Here is a 13,126-nt window from a genome sequence, read left to right as displayed (position 1 = left end):
AATCAGAGTAAACTATTTTCCAGATACACGCCTTGAAGCTAACTGACAATGAATATACCATCTATACTTGCTTATATGAAACCAACAAAGACTCCAATCTGCCACTGCATAATGTGCCAGCAGATCAGGGTCTATGTTGTTTGTTCTAATCATTATTCCTAACAAACTGCATAGATCCATATTTGCCAGTACATTAAGTGTCAGCAGATCTGGGCATGTGCAGCTCAAAGTTGGACTCAACTTTTAAGCAAGTATATACAGTATACAGAGCCAGTGTATTTAAGAAGTCCAGATTCTGATGAGACAAAAGCAATCTATCACAAGTCCAGATTATGACATACTTCTGTTACAAACATAGTCTATCACATGTCCAGATTCTGATGTTACAAAAGCAACCTATCACAAGTCTAGATTCTGATGTACTTCTGTTACATAAGCAATCTATCACAAGTCTAGATTCTGATGTACTTCTGTTACAAAAGACAGAATTTCACCGCTGCTGGCACAGTGTCATTTTGACAATTGCTGGTTATGTTTATAGGTCCCATGTCAACACGTTCTCATTTCTGTACTGATATCTGTATCTGTACATAGAAGAAACCAATACTGGTATCTAACTAAGGGGGAGTTCTCATCTTAGTAGTTCTTGAGAGGTGCTGACTTGAAAGCTTCCATTAGCATGATGTTCAACACATTCTCATTGAGGCAGTTCCAAACCACAACAGTTTTTATGAAGAAAGAGTTTCTAAATTATTCCATATTCAAACTTTTAACAACATGCAGAATAATTAATAACATGATCGTCTACAACGTTTTTAGTTTCAAAGTCTGTGTGAAAATGCATCTTTTTGGCTTGAGTTTGATTAAGTAATCATCAGTGCCTACTGCCAGTACCATACCAATCCCTTCTTGACTAGGAAGGTAAGCCTATTGAACTTGCATCATTGTTGAAGGTTAGAGAGTTCCAGAACTTGTAGCATGCATCCTAGATACACAGCGTCATCACAAGATCTATAATCCATCTGAATAAATCGTGCAGCTTGGCATGAATCCTTTCTATGGATTGTATATGTTCAGTGTGGTAGGGGTCACATATATACAAGCCATACTCAAGTGTTGATCACTGATTTCTACTTTCATGAGGGCAGTTCATTAAATTCCATTTTAAGAACCCCAATGAAGAGTCTGCTTTACAGCATTTGTTGTTGATAGGCGTTCCCCATTTGGAGATCCTCTGACTGAAAACCCCTAGGTATGGACTAGTCATTATCTGTTGTAGAAAGATGCAGTTTATTTGGTAAAATTTTGTGACTCTTTGTTCCTAATGCCCAGTGTATAGACTTTTCTTAGCTTTAAATTGCATGCCCCATGTTGAGACCCACTTTTCTAATTCAATGAGGTTAAAGAATTTCATGACCTTGGATAGTTTTGATGGTTATATAGAGCTAACAATCATCAGAGTCTAACTTGTGAGGAGATGCGCTCTGACAGATCATTTATGTGGCACAGGAAACAATAGGGGACTGAATACCATGTCCTCAGATACATCAGAGTCAATCGTAATGCTCTTGGAGTAATCACCTTCACTGACAATGTCCTCGACACAGTCTCTTAGGAGTCGAGTTGTCCCTACACTCCGTAGCAGTGTATTTTATGAAGAAATTTGTTGTGTGGGACTGTGTCAAAAGCTTTAGAGAAGTCAAAAATTGCAACATCAACTTGCTGTTTTCAGTTGATGGACTGTAGGAGATCACATAAAGTGACCAGTAATTGTGATTCAGGAGAAAAGCCTGATTAAAAGCCATGATTTAGCTTAGTAAGGATTCTGTGTTTGTCGACTTATAATACCAATCATAAGCATAACTCTTTATAAGGGTCAATAATAAACTATTTATCATATCAACATAACACAATATTGACATAATATCTGAATAATTTGCTCAAAAGGTCAAATTGACATTAGGAATATTTTCTCAAATGACACCCTTTCCAACTGACATCGGCTTATACTGAAAAAAAGTAATAGTAAATTCCAAGGTAGTGAATCTTCATCACTGGAAAGCTTGCATTACTTCAACAATACTGAATAAAAGCTACAAGACAGCAAATTTATCAAGCATGGCTAGGCATGGACCTCAGAATAATATCATAGTGTATATACGGATTCTATAAAACAAATGACTCCCTTTCTGTTGAGGCTGCTTTTGATTTAGCTACAAGGGTAAAAACTTGAACCTAATTCAGTGTGTGAACAGATTTATAGATGCACACTGACCTTAATTTAGGGCATGGATAGATTTACAGATGCACACTGACCTTAATTTTCGGCGTGGATAGATTTACAGATGCACACTGACCTTAATTTCGGGTGTGGACAGATTACAGATGGACACTGACCTTAATTCAGGTTGGGGACAGATTTACATGTGGACACTGACCTTAGTTGTGGACAGATTACAGATGGATGAAGAGACACAAGAATACCTATATGATCAGTATGTCGATCTTCTGCTGAGATTGATGAAACAAAAATGACAAAACAATCTCAGGTTCCTGTGTTTATGACCATCCAATATTTATATACAATGGTAAGCATTCAGGATTCAAGAGCATTGGGGTGGGAAAACTAATGAGATAATTACAAGCATTAAGTTTCTGGCAGAATTATAAATTTCACTGCATCCAAAGCAAGTAAAAACAAAGAAATTTAGCTTCTTATGACCCTCTACTTTATTTTTGCAACCATTTTAATTACTTTTTTAGTGTTTTCAATCATTTAATAATGTCATCATTATGTTTAAATTAAGATCACCCATTATGACATTAACACCCCTGTCATCATGATGGTTAAATAAGGATAACACCACACCCCTGTCATCATGATGTTTAAATTAAGACCACCCATTATGACATTAATACCCGTGTCATAATGATGGTTAAATAAAGACCACCCATTATGACATTAACACCCCTGCCATCATGATGTTTAAATTAAGATCACCCCTAATGACATTAACACCCTGTCATCATGATGGTTAAATTGAGATCAGTTGATGTTACAAACCTTTCCATAAGTAAATGTGGTAAAGGAAGAAATGTCCCATAAAATGTGTAAGTTGACTATTTAATTTAAGCCCCGCAGGTGACCCCATTAACCAGTTCAGTAGAATCTTCAGTTCACCAGCCACATGCTGAAAGAAAGAAAAAACAATTTGTCAACTGAGCTAAAATAAGCAATCATCATAACAACTGACATGAAAAAATGTTCTGTTTACTAAGAATATTAACTAAATAATCCAACTATCCTTCTAGAGCTAATATTTAAAAAAAAATAAATACATGCAAGAATCCCAAATAGCATTTAACTTTTCCAATCACTGTACTAATGTAACCTTTAAAAAAAACTCATTTATGTCCCATGTAGTAATAGTCAATTATAAACTGATAGTGTTATAAAATGTTTATTACAATAGTCAATGCAGTATGCTAGCAAGTAAATTGTGCTTATTGCTTTATTATTTTTTTCAAAACAAAACTTTCCTTTGTAATTTCTCTAAAATACTGTGCTCACAAAACATCTTGACATTTACAATAACAAATAGCTGATATTATCTTTTTCTCTGTAAGGTGCTTTGTACACAACTGCTAATATTAATCTTGTGAGATGGTCTCTAATAACAAAGTCATTCTCCATGTCATAATTACAAAGTTGTGTAAAACTGATAAAATGAATTCAAAGAGAACATTTTCAAATTCTAAATTTATTGTAATTACTGTACTAATGTAACTCAACAGTAAATAAACTACTTATGTTTCTGTACCATAAAACAATGAACCAAACATCTGTACCATACAACTCTAAACCAAACATCTGCATCATAAAACACCAAACCAAACCACTGAACTATAAAACACCAAATTTTTAAAAATTCATTTTTATGAAGATGTTATCAGTATTGTGTCTTTCTTTCAGTTATGTTTCCTAAGTCTATTTTAAAAACAGGAAACATATCCATGTCAGAAACATGCCCCTACCTATGTGATAATGAAGACAGTTTGGTTATGTTTCCCATGTCTATTTTAAAAACAATAAACATATCCATGTTAGAAACATGCCCCTACCTATGCGATAATGAAGACAGTTTGGTTATGTTTCCCATGTCTATTTTAAAAACAGGAACTATATCCATGTCAAAAACATGCCCCTACCTATCTGATAATGAAGACAGTTTGGTTATGTTTCCCATGTCTATTTTAAAAACAGGAAATATACCCATGTCAGAAACATGCCCCTACCTATCTGATCATGAAGACAGTTTGGTTATGTTTCCCATGTCTATTTTAAAAACAGGAAACATGCCCCTACCTATGTGATAATGAAGACAGTTTGGTTCAATAAGCAAGGGCAATCAGGGTCTGTACTCAAAATATTTTAGAAAATGTCTAAACTTGAAGTCTTCTTAATATAATGTCAAAAAACATTTGATTCAAAACAGAAAATATATTTGATTTTAAAACATAATATCCTGCAAAGTTATTCAGCATAAAATAAAACTTATGACATTATTGTATCTGACGTATACTGATAACAATATGTCCCCTCCATACAACATGATGGAGACAAAACTGTACAGTCATGAAATTCAAGACAAATGTAAAGTGTTACACTTAATGTGACAGATGGACATCAGTAACACTATGTGACCCTCCATACAACATGATGAAGACAAAATTGTACCATCATGAAATTCCAGACAGATGTAAAGTGTTACACTTAATGTGACAGATGGACACCAGTAACACTATGTGACTCCTGCATACAACATGAAGACAAAATTGTACCATCATGAAATTCCAGACAGATGTAAAGTGTTACACTTAATGTGACAGATGGACATCAGTAACACTATGTGACCCCTCCATAAAACATGATGGAGACAAAATTGTACCATCATGAAATTCCAGACAGATGTAAAGTGTTACACTTAATGTGACAGATGGACATCAGTAACAGTATGTGACCCCTCCATACAAAATGATGGAGACAAAATTGTACAGTCATGAAATTCAAGACAGATGTAAAGTGTTACACTTAACGTGACAGATGGACATCAGTAACACAATGTGACCCCTCCATACAACATGATGGAGACAAAATTGTACAGTCATGAAATTCCATACAGATGTAAAGTGTTACACTTAATGTGACAGATGGACATCAGTAACAGTATGTGACCCCTCCATACAAAATGATGGAGACAAAATTGTACAGTCATGAAATTCAAGACAGATGTAATGTGATAAACTTAATGTGACAGATGGACATCAGTAACACAATGTGACCCCTCCATGCAGCATGATGGAGATGAAATTGTACATTCATGAAATTCATGACAGATGCAATGTGCCACATTTATTGTAATATATGTAAATCTGTATTACTAAATGCCCCATTTATAGCCTTTTAGTCATGTGTGTATATATTTTTACATGGGCTAAAGTCAATGGCTGATATCTTTACAGGGTTTTCAGTCTATGGCTGGTGCCTTTTAGTCATGTGTGTATATATCTTTACAGGGTTTTCAGTCTATTGCTAATGCCTTGTAGCCATATATGTATACATCTGTACAGGGTGTTCAGTCTATTGTTAATGCCTTTTAGTCATGTGTATATATATCTTTAATGGGTGTTCAGTCTATGGCTGATGCCTTTTAGTCACACATGTGTATCTTCAGTAGATACCTCTGCCCAGCTGTGTAGAGCCATGGCCAGTGTGTCACACCTGTCCCCTTGCATGAGGTACAGCATTAGTATGATCCCAAGTACTGTGTCAATGGCCTGTCTTACATACACATTCATGTACCTGCAAAAAAAGATAATAAATATATTTAAAGTGTATAATTGCATGTAACCCTCTTCATTCAAACCTGTTTAAATACACTGGAAAACATTTTTTTTAAAAAACAAATCAATAATCTGTATGTTTTCATGGTTGCAGTGAAATACTGTTTTTGATTCGTAAATTAAATTATTCCCCACAGTTATGTTGTAATTTTAGGAACACAATTTATCCTGCTAATTCAGCTTGCCATAATTTGTCTTATCTATTTATGTGCCACCATATTTTGTGTAATTTTTCAAACATGAAAAAGATGTTTCAAAGTCCTAATTTGCCAGATCAAATTGCATGAAAAAAAATGATTAATGATTTCCAACCCCCTCTGCCCATTAATGTCATTTCTAAAAACTGATTTCTAGTAAATCTGATAAAAAATATTTTAAAAATTGAGACCTTTTTTGACAAAACAATATATGCCTATAGCCTAAATAAACAGTCCCATAGCTATGCAATGAATGACTTGATGATATCTCCTCTGTGCAGCTAATATGGTCATCACACATGCAATCACATAGCTAATATGGTCATCACACATGCAATCATACAGCTAATACGGTCATCACACATGCAATTATACAGCTAATATGGTCATCACACATGCAATCATATATTTATAACTGTCATCACACATGCAATCATACAGCTAATACGGACATCACACATGCAATCTTACAGCTAATACGGTCATCACACATGCAATCATAGAGTTATAATGGTCATCACACATGCAATCATACAACTAATACGGTCATCACACATGCAATCATACAGCTAATACGGTCATCACACATGCAATCATACAGCTAATACAGTCATCACACATGCAATCATAGAGTTATAATGGTCATCACACATGCAATCATACAACTAATACGGTCATCACACATGCAATCATACAGCAAATACGGTCATCACACATGCAATCATACAGCTAATACAGTCATCACACATGCAATCATAGTTATAATGGTCATCACACATGCAATCATACAACTAATACGGTCATCACACATGCAATCATACAGCTAATACGGTCATCACACATGCAATCATACAGCTAATACAGTCATCACACATGCAATCATACAGCTAATACAGTCATCACACATGCAATCTTACAGCTAATACAGTCATCACACATGCAATCATACAGCTAATATGGTCATCACACATGCAATCATACAGCTAATATGGTCATTACACATGCACTCATACAGCTAATATGGTCATCACACAGCTAATATGGTTGTTGCACATGCAATCATACAGCTAATATGGTCATCACACACGCAATCATACAGCTAATATGGTCATCACACTTGCAATCATACAGCTAATATGGTCATCACACATGCACTCATACAGCTAATATGGTCATCACACAGCTAATATGGTTGTTGCACATGCAATCATACAGCTAATATGGTCATCACACATGCAATCATACAGCTAATATGGTCATCACACATGCACTCATACAGCTAATATGGTCATCACACATCTAATATGGTTGTTGCACATGCAATCATACAGCTAATATGGTCATCACACATGCAATCATACAGCTAATATGGTCATCACACATGCACTCATACAGCTAATATGGTCATCACACATGCAATCATACAGCTAATATGGTCATCACACATGCAATCATACAGCTAATATGGTCATCACACATGCAACCATACAGCTAATATGGTTGTTGCACATGCAATCATACAGCTAATATGGTCATCACACATGCAATCATACAGCTAATATGGTCATCACACATGCAATCATACAGCTAATATGGTCATCACACATGCAATCTTACAGCTAATACGGTCATCACACATGCAATCATACAGCTAATATGGTCATCACACATGCAACCATAGAGTTATAATGGTCATCACACATGCAATCATACAGCTAATATGGTCATCACACATGCACTCATACAGCTAATATGGTCATCACACTTACAATCATACAGCTAATACGGTGATCACACATGACTCACATAGCTAATATGGTCATCACACATGCAATCATACAGCTGCTAATATGGTCATCACACATGCAATCATACAGCTAATACAGTCATCACACATGCAATCATACAAAGGATCAATGATAAACAACCACTGCTCCACAGATTACTATTACTTAACTGACTGACAATTGCGAGGGTGATTTTGTGTCTCATATACTTTGAAGAGCTGCTGTGTGGCAGATAATTAATTTGCATAGGTAAATCACATCAAGTGGAACAACCCAATTCATCTGAACGCACTTCTTTGCCTTTAATGAAAAGGTTTCAGCCATCTTTTTTAAAGATGGTTTGTGCATTTGAATTTGAGGGGTTAAATTAAATCCAATACTGGAAGGTTGATGTGCCCGTGATGGCCTGTGTAATGGTGATGTGCCAACAGTATTTTGTTGGAACAAAATAATACAATCCAAGAAAAATATTTCCTTATTGGAAACTGCATTGTAAAATCATGACTCTATTTCCAAGAACGTTATGTTTGAGTACTTTGTATTTCCAGATAAGAATCACTTAAATTAAATAATTTGACTAAATGAATTCCAGCTTAAAAGAATTACTGGCCACAACAATGATGCAGCTGTCTGTGCTAAGATCTTACAGCATGAATAATTAATTACAAGAAAAACAAGATTATATAGTCCTCTACTTGACCTCAGGTCACAATTAGCATTTTATATTAACACATTAACCCCTAGCAACGTGTTAAAGTGGCAGGAGGTAGTAGCCTACTGACGAACTCTGTAGCGTCATGGTCATGCATGATACACTAAAGTGGGTGGTATTATAGAAAGGTAGACAGATGTAGCTCTACAATGATACCAAATAATCTGAAATTTCTAGTTGCACTACAAAATACAGAGGGAAAAACCAAATTTTTTGGACCCAATTTTTTTCTACCCAAATTTTGCCCATAGTCAAAATCCAATTTTGTGTCCGGATTTTAGACTTTTTGGATCTAAAGCAAACTGGTATGAACTGCAAACAGACAGATGAACCTTTAGAAAAAGTAGGATAAGATGGCCATTTGGAGAAAAGAGTGGTCTTGATACAAAAATAATGGCTCCATTTAGAAAAATAAAAAAAAGAACTCCAACTTTTACCCTTCTGCTCATGCGCGAGCCAAATAGCCAATGATAAACGATGTTTCTAACACATCTAGGCAGTATGTTATTGAAAGATCAACTGGGATTTTATGTTTTCTGATCTATTCAAAAATAGCTTTCAAAATGTGTTTCCTACTCGAATTTCAGGCGAAGATGACAAAAACCTCCAGGGGTTACTGTGTTAAAGAAAACTATTACCTAAAGGAAAGTTTCCTTCTTGAAGATCAAATGTTTACAAGCTAAAACTTTAGAAGTCTATTTCTAAATTATAATATAAAATGTAGTAAACAACAGGTAGACCTGTTATTTTATGGCAAAATTTCCAAAGTTCTAGTCTCCAAATTATATAAAATGTAGTAAACAACAGGCAGACCTGTCATTTCATGGCAAAATGTCCAAAGTTCTAGTCTCCAAATTATATAAAAATGTAGCAAACAACAGGTAGACCGGTCATTTCATGGCAAAATGTCCAAAGTTCTAGTCTCCAAATTATATAAAATGTAGTAAACAACAGGTAGACCTGTTATTTTATGGCAAAATTTCCAAAGTTCTAGTCTCCAAATTATATAAAATGTAGTAAACAACAGGCAGACCTGTCATTTCATGGCAAAATTTCCAAAGTTCTAGCCTCCAAATTATATAAAAATGTAGTAAACAACAGGCAGACCTGTCATTTCATGGCAAAATTTCCAAAGTTCTAGCCTCCAAATTATATAAAATGTAGTAAACAACAGGTAGACCTGTCATTTCATGGTAAAACATCCAAAGTTCTAGTCTCCAAATTATATAAAATGTAGTAAACAACAGGTAGACCTGTCATTTCATGGCAAAATGTCCAAAGTTCTAGTCTCCAAATTATATAAAATGTAGTAAACAACAGGTAGACCTGTCATTTCATGGCAAAATGTCCAAAGTTCTAGCCTCCAAATTATATAAAAATGTAGTAAACAACAGGCAGACCTGTCATTTCATGGCAAAATTTCCAAAGTTCTAGCCTCCAAATTATATAAAATGTAGTAAACAACAGGTAGACCTGTCATTTCATGGTAAAACATCCAAAGTTCTAGTCTCCAAATTATATAAAATGTAGTAAACAACAGGCAGACTTGTCATTTCATGGCAAAATGTCCAAAGTTCTAGTCTCCAAATTATATAAAATGTAGTAAACAACAGGTAGACCGGTCATTTCATGGCAAAATGTCCAAAGTTCTAGTCTCCAAATTATATAAAATGTAGTAAACAACAGGTAGAACAGTCATTTCATGGCAAAATGTCCAAAGTTCTAGTCTCCAAATTATATAAAAATGTAGTAAACAACAGGTAGACCTGTCATTTCATGGTAAAACATCCAAAGTTCTAGTCTCCAAATTATATAAAAATGTAGTAAACAACAGGTAGACCTGTCATTTCATGGTAAAACATCCAAAGTTCTAGTCTCCAAATTATATAAAATGTAGTAAACAACAGGCAGACCTGTCATTTCATGGCAAAATTTCCAAAGTTCTAGTCTCCAAATTATATAAAATGTAGTAAACAACAGGCAGACCTGTCATTTCATGGCAAAATGTCCAAAGTTCTAGTCTCCAAATTATATAAAAATGTAGCAAACAACAGGTAGACCGGTCATTTCATGGCAAAATGTCCAAAGTTCTAGTCTCCAAATTATATAAAATGTAGTAAACAACAGGTAGACCTGTTATTTTATGGCAAAATTTCCAAAGTTCTAGTCTCCAAATTATATAAAATGTAGTAAACAACAGGCAGACCTGTCATTTCATGGCAAAATTTCCAAAGTTCTAGCCTCCAAATTATATAAAAATGTAGTAAACAACAGGTAGACCTGTCATTTCATGGCAAAATTTCCAAAGTTCTAGCCTCCAAATTATATAAAATGTAGTAAACAACAGGTAGACCTGTCATTTCATGGTAAAACATCCAAAGTTCTAGTCTCCAAATTATATAAAATGTAGTAAACAACAGGTAGACCTGTCATTTCATGGCAAAATGTCCAAAGTTCTAGTCTCCAAATTATATAAAATGTAGTAAACAACAGGTAGACCTGTCATTTCATGGCAAAATGTCCAAAGTTCTAGTCTCCAAATTATATAAAAATGTAGTAAACAACAGGTAGAACAGTCATTTCATGGCAAAAAGTCCAAAGTTCTAGTCTCCAAATTATATAAAAATGTAGTAAACAACAGGTAGACCTGTCATTTCATGGCAAAATGTCCAAAGTTCTAGTCTCCAAATTATATAAAATGTAGTAAACAACAGGTAGACCTGTCATTTCATGGCAAAATGTCCAAAGTTCTAGTCTCCAAATTATATAAAAATGTAGTAAACAACAGGTAGACCAGTCATTTCATGGCAAAATGTCCAAAGTTCTAGTCTCCAAATTATATAAAATGTAGTAAACAACAGGTAGACCTGTCATTTCATGGCAAAATGTCCAAAGTTCTAGTCTCCAAATTATATAAAAATGTAGTAAACAACAGGTAGACCAGTCATTTCATGGCAAAATGTCCAAAGTTCTAGTCTCCAAATTATATAAAAATGTAGTAAACAACAGGTAGACCAGTCATTTCATGGCAAAAAGTCCAAAGTTCTAGTCTCCAAATTATATAAAAATGTAGTAAACAACAGGTAGACCAGTCATTTCATGGCAAAATGTCCAAAGTTCTAGTCTCCAAATTATATAAAATGTAGTAAACAACAGGTAGACCTGTCATTTCATGGCAAAATGTCCAAAGTTCTAGTCTCCAAATTATATAAAAATGTAGTAAACAACAGGTAGACCAGTCATTTCATGGCAAAAAGTCCAAAGTTCTAGTCTCCAAATTATATAAAATGTAGTAAACAACAGGTAGAACAGTCATTTCATGGCAAAATGTCCAAAGTTCTAGTCTCCAAATTATATAAAATGTAGTAAACAACAGGTAGACCAGTCATTTCATGGCAAAAAGTCCAAAGTTCTAGTCTCCAAATTATATAAAATTTCATAAACAACAGGTAGACCTGTTATTTTATGGCAAAATTTCCAAAGTTCTAGTCTCCAAATTGAGATAAACATGTTTACTGGAAGGTCAAAATCAATGATTCATGTCAGGTAGAAAATGAGCTTGATTGTGGACAAGATAGTCCATACAGTTATTCATAGCATATAATGAAAATAAAAAATTATTTAAAAAACTAATGAACATACAATGTGTGTGTGTGTGTGTATTTTGAATTTTTAACATAGCTTTAACAATTTTTCAGTGATATCACTATGATGTCTGCAGTGTGGCAGTTTATAGTGATGTCTTGCACTGGGGCATCATGCCGCAGGCATGTAGCATGATGTCCCACCCAGTCACATTATCCTGACACCAGGCCAACCAGTCCTAACACTAACGTCTTAATGTTGAGCACCAAGCAAAGTAGCTGTTAGTACCATTTTTATGTCTTTTGCAAGACTTGTCTGGGGCTTGAACCCGCAACCTCCTGCATCCAAGGCAGATGCTTGAACCACTAATGCCACCAGATCAGTCGAACAAACAATGCAAATTAAATACACGTAACAACTACTAGAGGCTAAATAAAGCTTCACAAAGAGAAATTAACCATGAACAAAACTGGGTATCAGGCGAAGACTGAATAATCATGTGACAGTACATGTATCACTTCCTTTATAAACAATGCATTTCATGTACTCTACAAAAGTTTTGTGTGCATGATTAAATTGCAGCACAATTAGCAACATGGGAATAAATCATACTAAAACTTTTAAATGTCCTCACATAAATGGAAAATTCTTACTTTAGAAGAAAAATTAAAAATTATTTGACTAAATAACAATGGGGAGAGTTCAAGTGTGCTTGCCATCACATCTAATGTTGGAAAGATTCAAATAAACAGCATTGTAACAGATAAGGAGAATATTCTGTAGCTGTGGGAAAATGGAATGAGAATGATTGTAAATGCCAAATGATCTTTGTACAAAGATTTAAATAACGTTTTTAAATGGTTTTGTAAATTGCCTTTGGGTGCTTACTTTGTTAATCATAAAAGAGCATCAAGCATTTAGACTTCTTATGTGGTTTTACG

At 34.5% G+C, this 13,126-nt stretch overlaps 1 protein-coding gene across 6 annotated transcripts in view; it reads right to left on the bottom strand.

The window, feature by feature from the left end:
- LOC149802433 (phosphatidylinositol N-acetylglucosaminyltransferase subunit Q-like) overlaps positions 1-13,126 on the bottom strand; it is a 63,086-nt gene that overhangs the window by 30,257 nt on the left and 19,703 nt on the right. For all 6 annotated transcript variants that reach the window (XM_089951647.1, XM_089951651.1, XM_089951652.1 and 3 more), the window contains 2 exons: positions 5,743-5,863; positions 3,065-3,191 (listed from right to left, as the gene is read on the bottom strand). In XM_089951647.1, the coding sequence (XP_089807773.1) occupies positions 3,065-3,191; positions 5,743-5,863 (248 nt within the window). The remainder of the gene's footprint in view (positions 1-3,064; positions 3,192-5,742; positions 5,864-13,126) is intronic.

The sequence above is a fragment of the Sinohyriopsis cumingii genome, chromosome 3 (genome assembly GCF_028554795.1).
Source record: "Sinohyriopsis cumingii isolate HCF-2022 chromosome 3, ASM2855479v2, whole genome shotgun sequence".
Lineage (NCBI taxonomy): Eukaryota > Metazoa > Mollusca > Bivalvia > Unionida > Unionidae > Sinohyriopsis > Sinohyriopsis cumingii.
This window is presented reverse-complemented; position numbering and strand designations above follow the sequence as displayed.